Below are 11,894 nucleotides of genomic sequence, written 5' to 3' on the forward strand. Positions count from 1 at the left end.
GCAGATCTGTGATGGGGACACCATGTTGCAGGCTTCGTTGTTTATGGAAAGTAAAGCTAAGCCAGATGCTGAGAACCTGTATTTTATGGGTAATTTTTCAATTTATTTCATATTGGCATTAGAAAAAAACCTGAAGCAATCCCAACTGTTATTACTCCTGGTTTCCTATGGTGAGGCCCAAGGGGTCTGAAATGGCTCCTTTGTTTTCTGAATCATTAACTCTTTGGGAATGAAACGCCATGGTGCCGGCTGGGAGCGGTGGGGAGAGGCATTCAGGGAGGCCAGGAGGAAGAAGTGGGGTGGAGGGAGAAGTTCATGGGGGTAGAGAGGAGAGTAACACTGACGTGCTTTCCCTGGGCATGGTCAGATGGCCCAGGACACTGATGGACACATCCACTGCAGCTCTGTGGGTGACCCTCCCCTGTGCAATGAGTTTGCTGGTGCTCAGCAGTCCCTCAACCCATTTGTCCCTCCCAGGTAGAGTAGACCCAGAGCATCCCAGGTGGGAATGAGGCCACTCTGGCTGGCCTCAGCCTTGCCTGCAGCAGTAAATCCCAATGAAATCTGTGCACCCTGCAAGAGTGAAGCAGACAGAAACTCTCCCTTGCTTGACTGGAGGCCAAAAGGACCAAGGTCCACTGAGGTCCAAGCCCAAACTGCTCCATGGAGCAAGAGAGGACACAGAATGCTGGCAGAGCCACCTGAGCACAGCTCAAGTATTGCTGGATTTTTCCCCAAAAGATGAGAGCCAATTCTTGGCTCTTCTATTTCCATGTGCCCTGCAGCTGGCTGAGGTGTGGGATGGGCAGATGGGTCAGCATCCGTCCCAGGGATGCTCAGGGGGCTGGGGGCCCTGTGTGCCCAAAAAGCCCCCTCTGTGTCCTCTCTGGGGGGAGGAGAGGGGCATAATGTGCTGGTTTGCACTTGCTGATGCTGGGGGTGGGTGCGCTGCTGAGGGCTGTTGTCGAGGCTCTCACTGGTGGCCAGTAGACCTGGTCAGGGAGGTTACCAGGCTTCTTTAGGGCATGGCTCCTGGCACGGGGCCAGCATGTACCAGTACAATGGGGTGAGCACATGGAGCTCCCAGGATGGACACGCACATTGCTGGCACCTATAGCTCACCTGTGGGGACCTGCTGAGTGAGGTTTTGCAGCTGAGCCCCTTCCCCCTCCTGTCCTGCACCCCCCTCCGGGCACACCAAGACCCCCTGGGGTGCATTTTGGGGAGCACTGCATGGGGGAAGGGGTGTGGGTGGCTGCATGGGAGTCAGGAACAGTTCAGTGAAGCTCAGCTTAGTGTGGCATGGCTTGGCTTGACACAGCTTAGCTTGGCTCCGCACAGCTCAGCTCAGCCTCACACAGCTTGGCTCGGATTGGCACAGCTCAGCTGGGCTCAGCTCAGCTTAGCTCAGCACAGCTCAGCTCAGTTCAGATCGGCTCAGCACAGCTCCTGTAGCTCGGAGGGAGGTGAGTTACGAGGCACTCGGAAAATCAGAGTCAGCTGCAATCCTGGGGACAGCAAGGGCAGATCCGCAGCCGCTGCCGGAGCTGCCGGAGACCCACCGCGGCTCCCAGCCAGCCGGCCTGCCCAGGGGCTGCTGCCAGCCCCCCCAGGCCTGCCGGGGCCGGGATCGGGGGGCTGAGCCCGGGGGGGGGCTGGCGCAGGCAGCGTCACCCGCCTAGCTCCACCTTCCCCCAAATGGCAGGGGGCTTCGCCGTGACCCCGGCGCTGGGATGGCAGCGGGACAGTCGGACCGCGGCGGGACAGTGGGACAGTTCCCAGCCGAGGTGGCGGCTGGAGTGCTCTGGCGGGGGGGACTCCAGCCAATTTGTTTGCGAGTCGCTTTGTTGCTGCTGGGGGATTTTTTTTAGTATTATTATTATTTTGAAGGGGGGGGTGAGAAGAGGGGGCTGGCACAGGCTATAAAGGCAGAGCTCCCCGGAGCAGCCGGCACTTCGCTGACACCATGAGCGCTCCCCTGGCCTGACAGCCCCTGCCTGCCTGGGGTTTGCCGGCTCATGCCACCTTAAAGCGTGGCTGTGTGCCTGCAGCAGCGCCGGGGTGGGATGGTGTGAGCCCAGAGCCGCTCTCCTCCCTCCCACCGCCCCTTGGCTGGCTGGCTCTGGCAGGAGACGAACCCACCAGCCGCTTGGATGATTTGATTTCTTCCCTGCCCAAAATTACTCCTGCCCAGATGCTGTGGATAATATTCATGTTGCTGTTATTCATCAGCTCCGTGGAAATGCTCACGCAGAACCGATGGAAGAAGCAAGGTACGGTGTGCGTGGCCGGCTCGTCCCACTCAGGTACTGTGGGGTGGCTCTGTGATGCGGGACTGCTGGCCCCTGCCTCCCCTGCCAGTGCCGGAGCTGCCTGCGCTGCCTGTGCAGAGTGGGCAGGAGGTGTGAAACGGGACTGATCTACACCCAGGGCTGGAAGGAGCCGGGAACCAGCATCCTCCTCAGCCAGTCCCTTGGGCCCTGTTGGAGACCAGCTGCGTTCCCCTCTCGGTGCATGGCATGGGGCTGGCTCAGGGTAGGTGCATGGAGAAGGCAATGGTCAGCCCCATAGCACTGCCTGCCCAATGCCAGCCCTGCCCTTGGGGCTGGTAGGGGACAGGGGGACGCTGGCTGGAATGGGGACCAGCTTTGCAAACCCCAGGAGAGCCAGGCACAGTGGGGATAGTGCAGAACGGGCTGATTTTCCAGTATTTCCCTTCTCTACTTAATACATTAAGTGCATGAGCAGTAAAACCTCCTGGATGGATACTCAGAGCCACTGTCCCCCTGCCCCATCTTTCCCCTCTGCAGAGGCATCAGCCAAGCTGGTGTTTGGTGCCAAGGCACAGGGCAGAGCGTGCACTGGGGCTCTGACGAGGTATCTGCACCCCTCTTGGGCATCAGCGCATGTCCCCCTGCCAGGCAGTGCCGCGCAGTGACACCTGGCCGTGGGGAGTGGGGCCAGGGCTGACACCTGGCTCTGCACCGGGAGCAGGTCAGTTTTGGAACTTCTGTCTGCTGGGGTAGGGACAGGACCTGGCAGGAGCAGGGCTCTCAGGGGTCGGGGCTGGAGCCCAGACAGCTTTCCTTGCAGCTGTCGCATGTTAAAGATGTGCAGAGTCAGTGGGCGCATGTGATTATGGGGGTGGCCAGGCTGGCAGTTGAAATGCCTCTGATTGGAAACAGCCTGGCACCAAGAGGGGCTTGGGGTGCCACAGGGCCAGCACTCTGGCTGCTAATGCTTGATATCAAGTGGCCTGATGCTATGGGATGCATAGGGGCCTCAGGTCCTGGCAGAACCCAGGTGTCTGATCTCAGCTCCCTGCATTGAACATGTGTTGTCTGTCCCTGTATAACCAGTCCAGAAGGGCCAGCGAGGTCTCCAGGGGCCAGGAGCCAAGAGGGATGCTGCAGCACCCCACAGTCGCCCCACTGCCACCAGGAGCTGCCTACAGCCATGCCCTACTGCCATGGAGAGATGGTCTGGGCAGCCCAGTGCCCAGAAGCCTCCTGGTGCCTGCAGAGCCCACGGCAGCAGAGCTGGGACTGGGGCTGGCAGCAATGGCTGATACCACATTGATGTCTGGCACAGCCCAAGCAGGGAGCACCCACCTGGGCACCCTGGTATCCTGTGTGCCCCCCGTCTCAGCTCAGCCCTGCACTCTGGGTCTGCAATCACTGCTGGGCAGAGGGAGGCAAACCCACCAGGTGTCTCTAATTTCCCTGGTCCCATAGTTTTGGTGTGAGCCACATCCCGTTGTGCAGCACAGCCCTCCGCCGACTCTGCAGCAGCTCTCCGGCATCGCTCCCAGCAGCAGAGGCGCGTGCCGGCAGCCCTGCCGTGCCGGCAGCCCCACGGGGTGGAGGAGTGGGACCCGGCCAGCCGAGCCTTCCCCCAGCTCCGCACCATGGGGCTATTTTTAAAGCCAGTGACAGGAACAAGGCCGCGGAGCCTGCGCAGGGCTCCCCAGCTTCCCTGCCCCAGATGGGGGTTGGAGGGAGAGCGGCAAAAAAAAAAAAAATCATCAAAAAGAATTAGAAAAGGGAAAGAGGCTCGTAAATCCCTGAGTCTCCAGGGAAGTTGCTCCAGCTGCAGCCAGGAACACAAATGTTGTCAGTGTTTGGTAAATATGTAACGGAGACCATAACAACTTAATGGATCCAACGTGCTTCGTTAGCGCACTCTCAGCAGATGCAGTCCTAACAAAGCCTCCCAGACGCGCCGCACCATGCTGTCATCCAAACCCCTGTGTCACAGGGAGGGGACCAGGATGAGCCAGCTTGGGGACAGCTACATGGCACCACTACACCAGGGACCAGCTTGCACGAGGGAACATTGTGCTGGGGACCAGCACACAGGGCTGCAAGGCATCATCTGCCAGCACCTCCCCCGGCTTCCCCAGCACGAGCCTCTGCTTTCCACCAGTCCCTCTGCTCTGGCCACCATAGCTGTGGATCCCTTCTGCTGTCAGCTTCTGGGGCTCAGAGAGGATCAGTGCCAGGGATCACTCCTGGGACTGAAACCTGTGTCTGTGCTGGGCAGCACCCAGTGCCGTGGCTCGTTTGGCTTGCCCTCACCCACTTGGCTCTGTGGAGACTGGAGCTGCAAGGGCTTGGACCCGGTGGGCGACATCAGCCCCCACCTGTCCCAGCTGCAGGTGCTGGGCTCTGCTCTCTCCAGGGCAGCTGCCTTCTTAGCGCTTCCCCAAAAATCATCTTAATGCTCTCAGATCTGCTGGCAGGTGGATCCTGGGGCCTGAGCATGCAGCGCTGACGCTGCTGGCACTGTCACCGCTGCACAACATGAACCTTTGCTCAGGAGCACCTGGTGGAGCCCACAGTGCCAGAGCTGAGCGAACGCTTCCCAACACAGCAGAGGCATTGGCCACCTGCACACAGGAGCTTGGTGGCCCCTTACAGAAGTGCCCAGCCAGCCTGGGAGTGCAGAAAGACATTGGGCACAGGTAGCCCCCAATGCTCGGGCCTCAGCTACTCAGCTGCCAAAGTGCCCCTGTGTGTGAAGCATCTCTCCAGGCTGCATTTCTCTGGGTGCAGGGAGCTGGCTTTGGGAGTAGCAGCAGTCAGCAGGGTCTCTGTGGGCCCCACTGGGGGCTGCAGGTTGATGGCGGTGGGCACCCTGTCCTCGTCCCTGGGAACAGAGCCCACCTCCGGGCTGGCCGCCATCACCCTGGTCCGGAGCACTGCAAAGGCAGCCAGGGAGGCAGTGGAGGCTCTTGAGCAACCAGGCAGATCCTTATCTCAGCTCCTCTTGAGTGTTTCTAAAATGCTGTTTGTCCCCTGACACTTAGCAGGCATTAACTCATTAATCCAGGTCAGAGCGTATTTCTACCCATTGACTGAGCCGTTGTTTAGCTGGTGCTAGGATGCTTCCCACAGGATGTGCACGGCTGGCGTTGGAACAGGGCTCAGGCTGGCACCCTTGGGCAGAGCTGGGCATGGGTTGAACCCTCAGCCCTGCACCCTGGGATGATGGAGGCAGTGATGTCCAAGCTGAGTGTAGCGGGGAGCGATGGGTCTGCACATCCCCGAATCTGCCAGCCTGGGGAGAGAGGGGATTTTGGGGAGTGGATGGAGGTGGGGAGGTGTCTGCAGGGAGATAGGAACAGTGCTGTCACCCCCGAGGTTTGGAGAGGGGCTACCACAGGGCCAGGACCCTCACCAGAGCCTTGGCTGTGCCATGCACATGTTCCACAGCCATGCCGCAGCCCCTTTCCATTGTTTGTCCCTGCAGCGAGTGCTGGCCTGCTGGAGAACTGCACGGGCTGTGTCCTGTGCTCGGAGGACAACGGCTGCATCACCTGCCACCAGCGGCTCTTCCTGCTCATCTGGAGGGATGGCATCCGCCAGTATGGGATGTGTGTCCACACCTGCCCCCCTGGCTACTTTGGTGTGCGGGGTCTGGAGGTCAACCGATGCACAAGTATGTCCCATGCCAGCCAGGGCCCCCTGATCCTCCCAGTGCCCCTGCCTCCCCTTTGTGCCCTGTGGGCACCAGCACCGCAGGAAGGGCAACTGCTGCATTTCCCACAGCATCCCTGGTGGCACAGAGCCAGTGGCAGCAGTGAGAGCTGGGGGCAGCTGGGCCATGGGCCTTCCTCCCCTTTTCCTCTGCCCAGAGCTGCAGCCTGGACCCCGCAGATTTGCAAAGGGCTTTGTGTCCCCAGTGGGTACCAGGGCTGCTGGCTCCAGGCTCGCCACGTGCCAGCCCTCAGGCTCACCTGGCTGACCAGCCCTCCTTCCCGGCAGAATGCAGATCACCCAGCTGCGAGAGCTGCTTCAGCAGAGACTTCTGCATGAAGTGCAAAGACAAGTTTTACTTGCACAAAGGCCAGTGCTTTCGGCAGTGCCCGCCCAGCACCGCAGCACAACCTGACACCCGCGAGTGCCAAGGTAAGCAGCACCTGATGGCTATGATCCCTGGGGACATGCCTTGTGCTGCATGGTCACTGTCCCCCACCCTGCACCCCTGTCCCCTGCAGAGACATGTGAGCTGGGGCCCTGGAGCCAGTGGAGCACCTGCACCCATGAGGGCCGGACCTGCGGCTGCAAGTGGGGTGTGGAGACACGGGTCCGGGAGGTGCTGGGGGCTGCCCGGGAGGAGGGGGCTGCCTGCCCCGAGCTGCTGGAGACAAGGAAGTGCCGCATGAGGAAGCACTGCCCAGGAGGTGAGCACCGCTCTGCCTGCCATCCCCTGGCCTTGGGGGTGGCTTCCTGCCCCTCCAAAGTGAGCCCCAAGGCATGCTGTGGGACTGGGGTGGTGGCAGCAGTCCAGCAGTGGCTGGCGAGCCTGGCTGTCATCTCCCAAGCATTTTGAGGCTGGTGGCTGTAACCGTGCAGTTCTGGAGAAAGCCGCTGTCTCAGGCACATGTGCTGAGCAGCTCCAGCCCTGGCGCTGGCGCTGGCTGCGGGGCTGGCGGGGACCCCCGCAGGCAGTGTGCCAGGCTGGCTGCTCCGACCGGCAGCCCCTGAGACTGCCTGGGACCGGCCGGCGTCCCTTTCCACCGCCCGGCTGGGACAGACACTGGCGTGAGCCACAGCAGCGGGACAAGGCTGCCGAGCTCCAGATCCCGTCCTGCCATGCTTGCGAAGGCAAAGGCATGGCTATGGCTTTGTGCCTCCCAGTTGTGAATAACAAGGGTTGAGGCCTGTGAGGGAGGTTCCTGCAAAAACCTGAAAGCCCCCAAAATGCCATCAGTGCTCATGGAGTTGGAGGGCATCACCCAGGGGATTTCTCATTGCCAAAGCTTTGGGAGACACCCTCAGGGCAGGGTCCTTCTCCATGGCTTGCCTGGTCAGATGTTTGCCCCTGCTCCTGTGCCTCCTCCCACCATGGTAGCACAGTGTCCCCTGGACTGGGGGCTCCCTGGCATGGGGCTCCCCGCATCCTCTCGCAGCACCCAGACCTGGCACGGGGTCTGGCCGGGCGGTGCGGGTACAGGCATGTGGCTGGCAATGGGAACCGGGAGGCAGCTGACGTCATTCTTGGATGCAATCTGCTGGACCTAAGCTGTTCTAATAAATCTCCACTTAGTAAGTGGCAGAAAGGGGGATTGCATGAGATACTGATCTGTAGGGCCTGAGCTCCTGGCCCCAGCAGTGCAGAGGTTTGCAGTTCAGAGCTGCAGACTCACTGTGTGCTGTGGGACGTGCCGGCCGGCACCGCCAGCGTGGCGGGGGCTGAGGGCGGCGGAGGAAAGGACTGCAAGGGGAGGAAAAGAAAAAGGATGGAGAAACGGGGGCAATAATAGAAGGCATGCATGCTGAGGCTGGGGCTGTGGAGCCAGGAGAGTAGCTTCATCTCAGCATCATCAAACATAAACAATACTTTCCTGCTGACAGCATGGAGGAGATGATTTCTATCCCAGCCTGGGCCCCGACTCACAGTTTCAGGGAGCCAGGTGGCATCGATTTCAGGAATGTTCGCCTCCCTGCTGGGCTGTGCCAACTCTGAACCCAGAGAGCTGGTGACATTTTGATGCGGCAAATTTGGTGTGGTAGGACAGGCTGCTCCGGAGCATGGTGTCCTGTGGCGTGGTGCCAGGTGGGTGCCTGTGCCCAGCCCTGCCTCATACATAGCATGTCCTGGCGGTAGGGACTGTGGTGCTGGCACTTCAGAGGCGTCCCATCTTGTGGGGTGACTGGGAAGGCAATGGCACCCTGGTGAAGCATTTGGCCTCGTGGCTCTGCACACTGGGAGCCCTGAGGCCATGGGGATGGAATCAGGGAATGGCAGGGCTCCTTGCTTGAGGCTGCTAGCTGGGATCAGCTCCAGAGACAAGTCTGGCCCCAAGAAGGCAGAAGGAAATCCCTTCAGTGCCCCATAAGAAGCCCTGGCTGATTGCTGCCCTGGCCGGGTGGGCAGGAGAGGGCAGGTCATCTGTGTCTGGCAGCTCAGCCTGGCCGCCAGCTCCCCGGCAGGCTGCTTGGTGTCCCCGTTGCGGCAAAGCGTGCATCTGCCCTCGCTCCCAGGCTCCTGCCCGCCTGGCCAAGTGCTGGGTTATGGGATCCAGATGCTGGAGGAGGACAGCGAGTTCACTTGATGCAGCCGAGACACCCCCAGCCCCAGCAAGCTGGGGAAGGCAGTGGACCCAACCGTGTGATGAGAGATTTGTGCCACCACTTCTGAGCCATCTCTGGGCAGCTGGAAGAGAGAAGCATCTGCGCTTGGCCAGGGCACAAAACCCCTCACGCTGCTGTAAATCTGCCTTGTGTGTCTGCCACAGTCTCCAGACACTTGGTGTTCGTGCTGTGCCCTCTCCTTTGTGGGTGGCAACTGTCTGGGAGATCAGAGCCGAAAAACAGCCGGGCAGGAAAAGAGCTGGAGCCCTTGGAAAGGATCAGCCACAACAGCACTGGCACATGCAGCACCAGCCGGTTCTAGTCCCCATGCCCTTCACACAGGGGCTGTGCAGGGAGAGCAGCACCGGGTCCCCCTGTTTCACCTGGCTTGGGGTCAGAAGAGCATGTGGTGGGTGCAGGAGTAGAAGCAGAGATGAAGCTGCCAGGTTTTTCAGCAGCCGACCTGCTCCCCAGCATGGGCTCCCCTTCCCGTCAGAGCCCATGGCACAGCTGGGCTTATGCTGCATCCCTGTTTGTTGTCTTGGCACTGATCATCTCTGCCAGTGGAGATGGGAGCTGGAGGGTGCTTGGGGCAGCCCCTTGGGGCACACAGAGATTTGGATCCAAACCACCTGACCACACAGCACCAAGTCCCTGGCAGGCTGTCAGCGGGTTGGCCTTACCAGGATGCAGCTGGGCTCCCAGTGCATGGGTTATGCCGCCTGGACAGGGACCTTCCGCACAGGAAGGGCATCCCCAGGGAGATCATTAGCACCTATGCACAGATGCACCCTAAGGCCACTCCGCTTCCCACCATGCCCTAATCCTTCTGGGGGCTGTCTGGGTCCTCTGCAAGCCCACAGTGGTAGCCAGTGCCATCTTCTCTAGAGGGGAGGCACAGACCACCACTGCGGCAGAGCCAGGCATGGCCATGGCAGCAATTCATGGCATTGGAGCATCCCCAGTCCCTGCTCAGAGGGAAGTTGGTGTCTCTCCAGGCAGCCCCTCAGTTTAGTTGAGCTGACTTCAGCCCATTCCTGGAGATTTTGGGGGTATCAGGATTTAGGGTCTGGCCATGGGAGCTGTGGGGGCAACATATTGGTGTCCCTCTGCGCATGCTGCCAGCACACCCAGACCCCCTGCAGACTCTCGCTGCTGTTTGGTGACCTGGAGGGTGGCTCTGGGGTTCTCCAAATCAGGAAGAGGATCCTGCGCTAACACCTGGGGGAGGGTGTGGAATCCGCATTTCATGGATGGGGCTAAGGATGGATCCTGCTGCCTGGATGTGAGTGAACCCTCCTTTTCTCCTCCTTTTTCTGTTCTAGAGAAAACTGAACCCAAAAATAAAGGTAAAAAGCGACAGAAGAAGCCGAAGACAGAACCGCAGACGGGTACCTAGCGGCACCAGCACAGGAGCTGAGGCAGCGCAGCGGGAGCCGGTCAGGAGCTCTCTGTGCCGGCAACCAGCAGCATGGAGAGCTCCCAACCGGCTCCCGCCGTGCTGCCCCAGCCGCGTCACCCCTGTTTTTCCATCCACAAAAAATTGCACAATTTTCTCCCCCCCTCCCATTTTCTTTTGAGACAATTTATGGCCTGTAAAACATTTCCTTTTCAGAAAATCTAATTTGCAGTGTCCAAAGCAATGCCCTGGGGCTTGGGGAGGGGGTGGCTCCTTTATTTTTCTGTTTTTCCCTCTCCCCCAGCCTGCTCAGTCCCTTCCCTTGCTCCAGCCTGGTGGGATGGGGTTGGTCCCAGTGTTGGACCCCACTGATGAAGATGATGCCTGCCTGGGTACCATCCCCCAGGGCTGGGAGATGCCCTGTCCTCAAGGGGTCCCAACTGCACAGGGGTTCACAGTGCACCACCAAGCTGCTCTGGGTGCCGGATAGGGTCCCTCATCCTCAGCCACTGGCTCAGGGAGTGGCAGGATGCCCAGTGTCGGGACCCTGCTTGGGACCATGCTGTTACTCACGGCAGCCCAACCTGGTGCTTGGCATCCCCAATGACACAACTGTGGACCAAATACTGCTGTCCTGAGGCTTGGAGGGCAGTGGGACCCCAGGCTGGGAACCCTGCTGGGGACTATGCCAGCCCAGTGCTCAGCATCCTCACCAGTGCAACCATGGACCAAATCCTGCCATCCTTAGGCTTGCAGAAAAGCTGGAGGAGCTTCTCTCCCCAGCACCCCAGCTGGATGTGGGCACAGGAATTTGGCGTGGCTGTGCCCACATTTGGTCCTGGACAGAAGTGCTCACCATGGCACTGCAGCTGCCGGAGCAAGTCTGGGCAGGGGATGCTGCTGCCTTCTGCATCCTCAGCCAGGATGCACTGGGAGCAGTCACCTCAGACCCCTCCCAGCCATCACCTCGGGCATGACCTGGGGGTGCTGAGCCCAGCCATGCCAGTCTATCCTGTCAAGCTGACTGCCATGCTCACGTCACCTGCAGAAATAAGTGGCGTACATCCATGAGGCATGGAGGGCTCTATCAGCATATTTAATATGTGTTTTGCTCAAATTGCTACCCCAGCCACAAACCTCTGTATTTGGGGGTTTCCCAGGGCCAAAGCCCCCTGTCCCTGCTCTGAGTGCAAGCAGGGGGTGGCCAGGTCCAGGACTGGCAGTGGGGTGTCAGGGCTGCCAGGGCCACGAGGGCTGCACAGATCCTTCAGGGTGAGAGCGCTGGGTGTCAGCATCGAGCCAGCCCCAGGAGCATGAAGCTGCGCAGCAGTTCCTCTGTTTGCTTAATGTTAAATAAATGTATTAAACCTCCGGCATCCCTCTTGCCTCCCTGTTTTCCTCATTTCCACAAGGCACTGCCAGAGGGTGACATGCATGCTGGATGTGGCCAGAGCATTACCCCTGCATCCCCCAGCCCTGCTGTGGTTCACAGCACTGCCAGGGGTGTGAAAGCAGCTGTGCCCCTCCAAGCCCTTCCAGCAAGCAGCCAGACCCAGACTCCAAAGTGGAGGGGAAAGGCAGCTGCTGGCATCGGAGGGCCATCCCATAACCTGCAGCCACCTGTGCGTCACAGCATGGCTCCCAGTGAGGGGGGACACCCTACCCCAGCCCCCAGGCACTGAGGGGTCTGGGGAAAGATTTTATTTTAAAGGTTTTATTTAAAGCATCACCAGCATCGCTCAGTGCCTGAGCCAGCAGCTGGAGCAAGCAGCAAGCCGCATCACCAGGGCTGCTGCCCTGCAGGTATCCCGGGCTCAGCTCTGCCACCGAGGGGCTACTTGGGCCGGTTGCTAATTGCAGTGAGAGCACTGAGTCTACCAGGGACACCCTCACAGTGACAACTGGGTCTAGTCGCA

General features: G+C 60.0%; 1 protein-coding gene across 2 annotated transcripts; it reads left to right on the top strand.

The window, feature by feature from the left end:
• Nucleotides 1–1,789: 1,789 nt before the first annotated feature.
• On the top strand, nucleotides 1,790–9,989 carry RSPO4 (R-spondin 4). 2 transcript variants are annotated; one of them, XM_064465140.1, is made up of 5 exons: nucleotides 1,790–2,273; nucleotides 5,752–5,940; nucleotides 6,267–6,410; nucleotides 6,500–6,685; nucleotides 9,905–9,989. In XM_064465140.1, the coding sequence occupies exons 1-5, from the start codon at nucleotides 2,195–2,197 to the stop codon at nucleotides 9,976–9,978; spliced, it is 672 nt and encodes a 223-aa protein (XP_064321210.1). In that variant the 5' UTR covers nucleotides 1,790–2,194; the 3' UTR covers nucleotides 9,979–9,989. The 2 variants fall into 2 exon arrangements, with proteins under 2 accessions (XP_064321210.1, XP_064321209.1); XM_064465139.1 differs by lacking the exon at nucleotides 9,905–9,989 and having other exon boundaries at nucleotides 6,500–6,849.
• The last annotated feature ends 1,905 nt before the right edge of the window (nucleotides 9,990–11,894 follow it).

The sequence above is a fragment of the Phalacrocorax carbo genome, chromosome 14, assembly GCF_963921805.1.
Source record: "Phalacrocorax carbo chromosome 14, bPhaCar2.1, whole genome shotgun sequence".
NCBI lineage: Eukaryota > Metazoa > Chordata > Aves > Suliformes > Phalacrocoracidae > Phalacrocorax > Phalacrocorax carbo.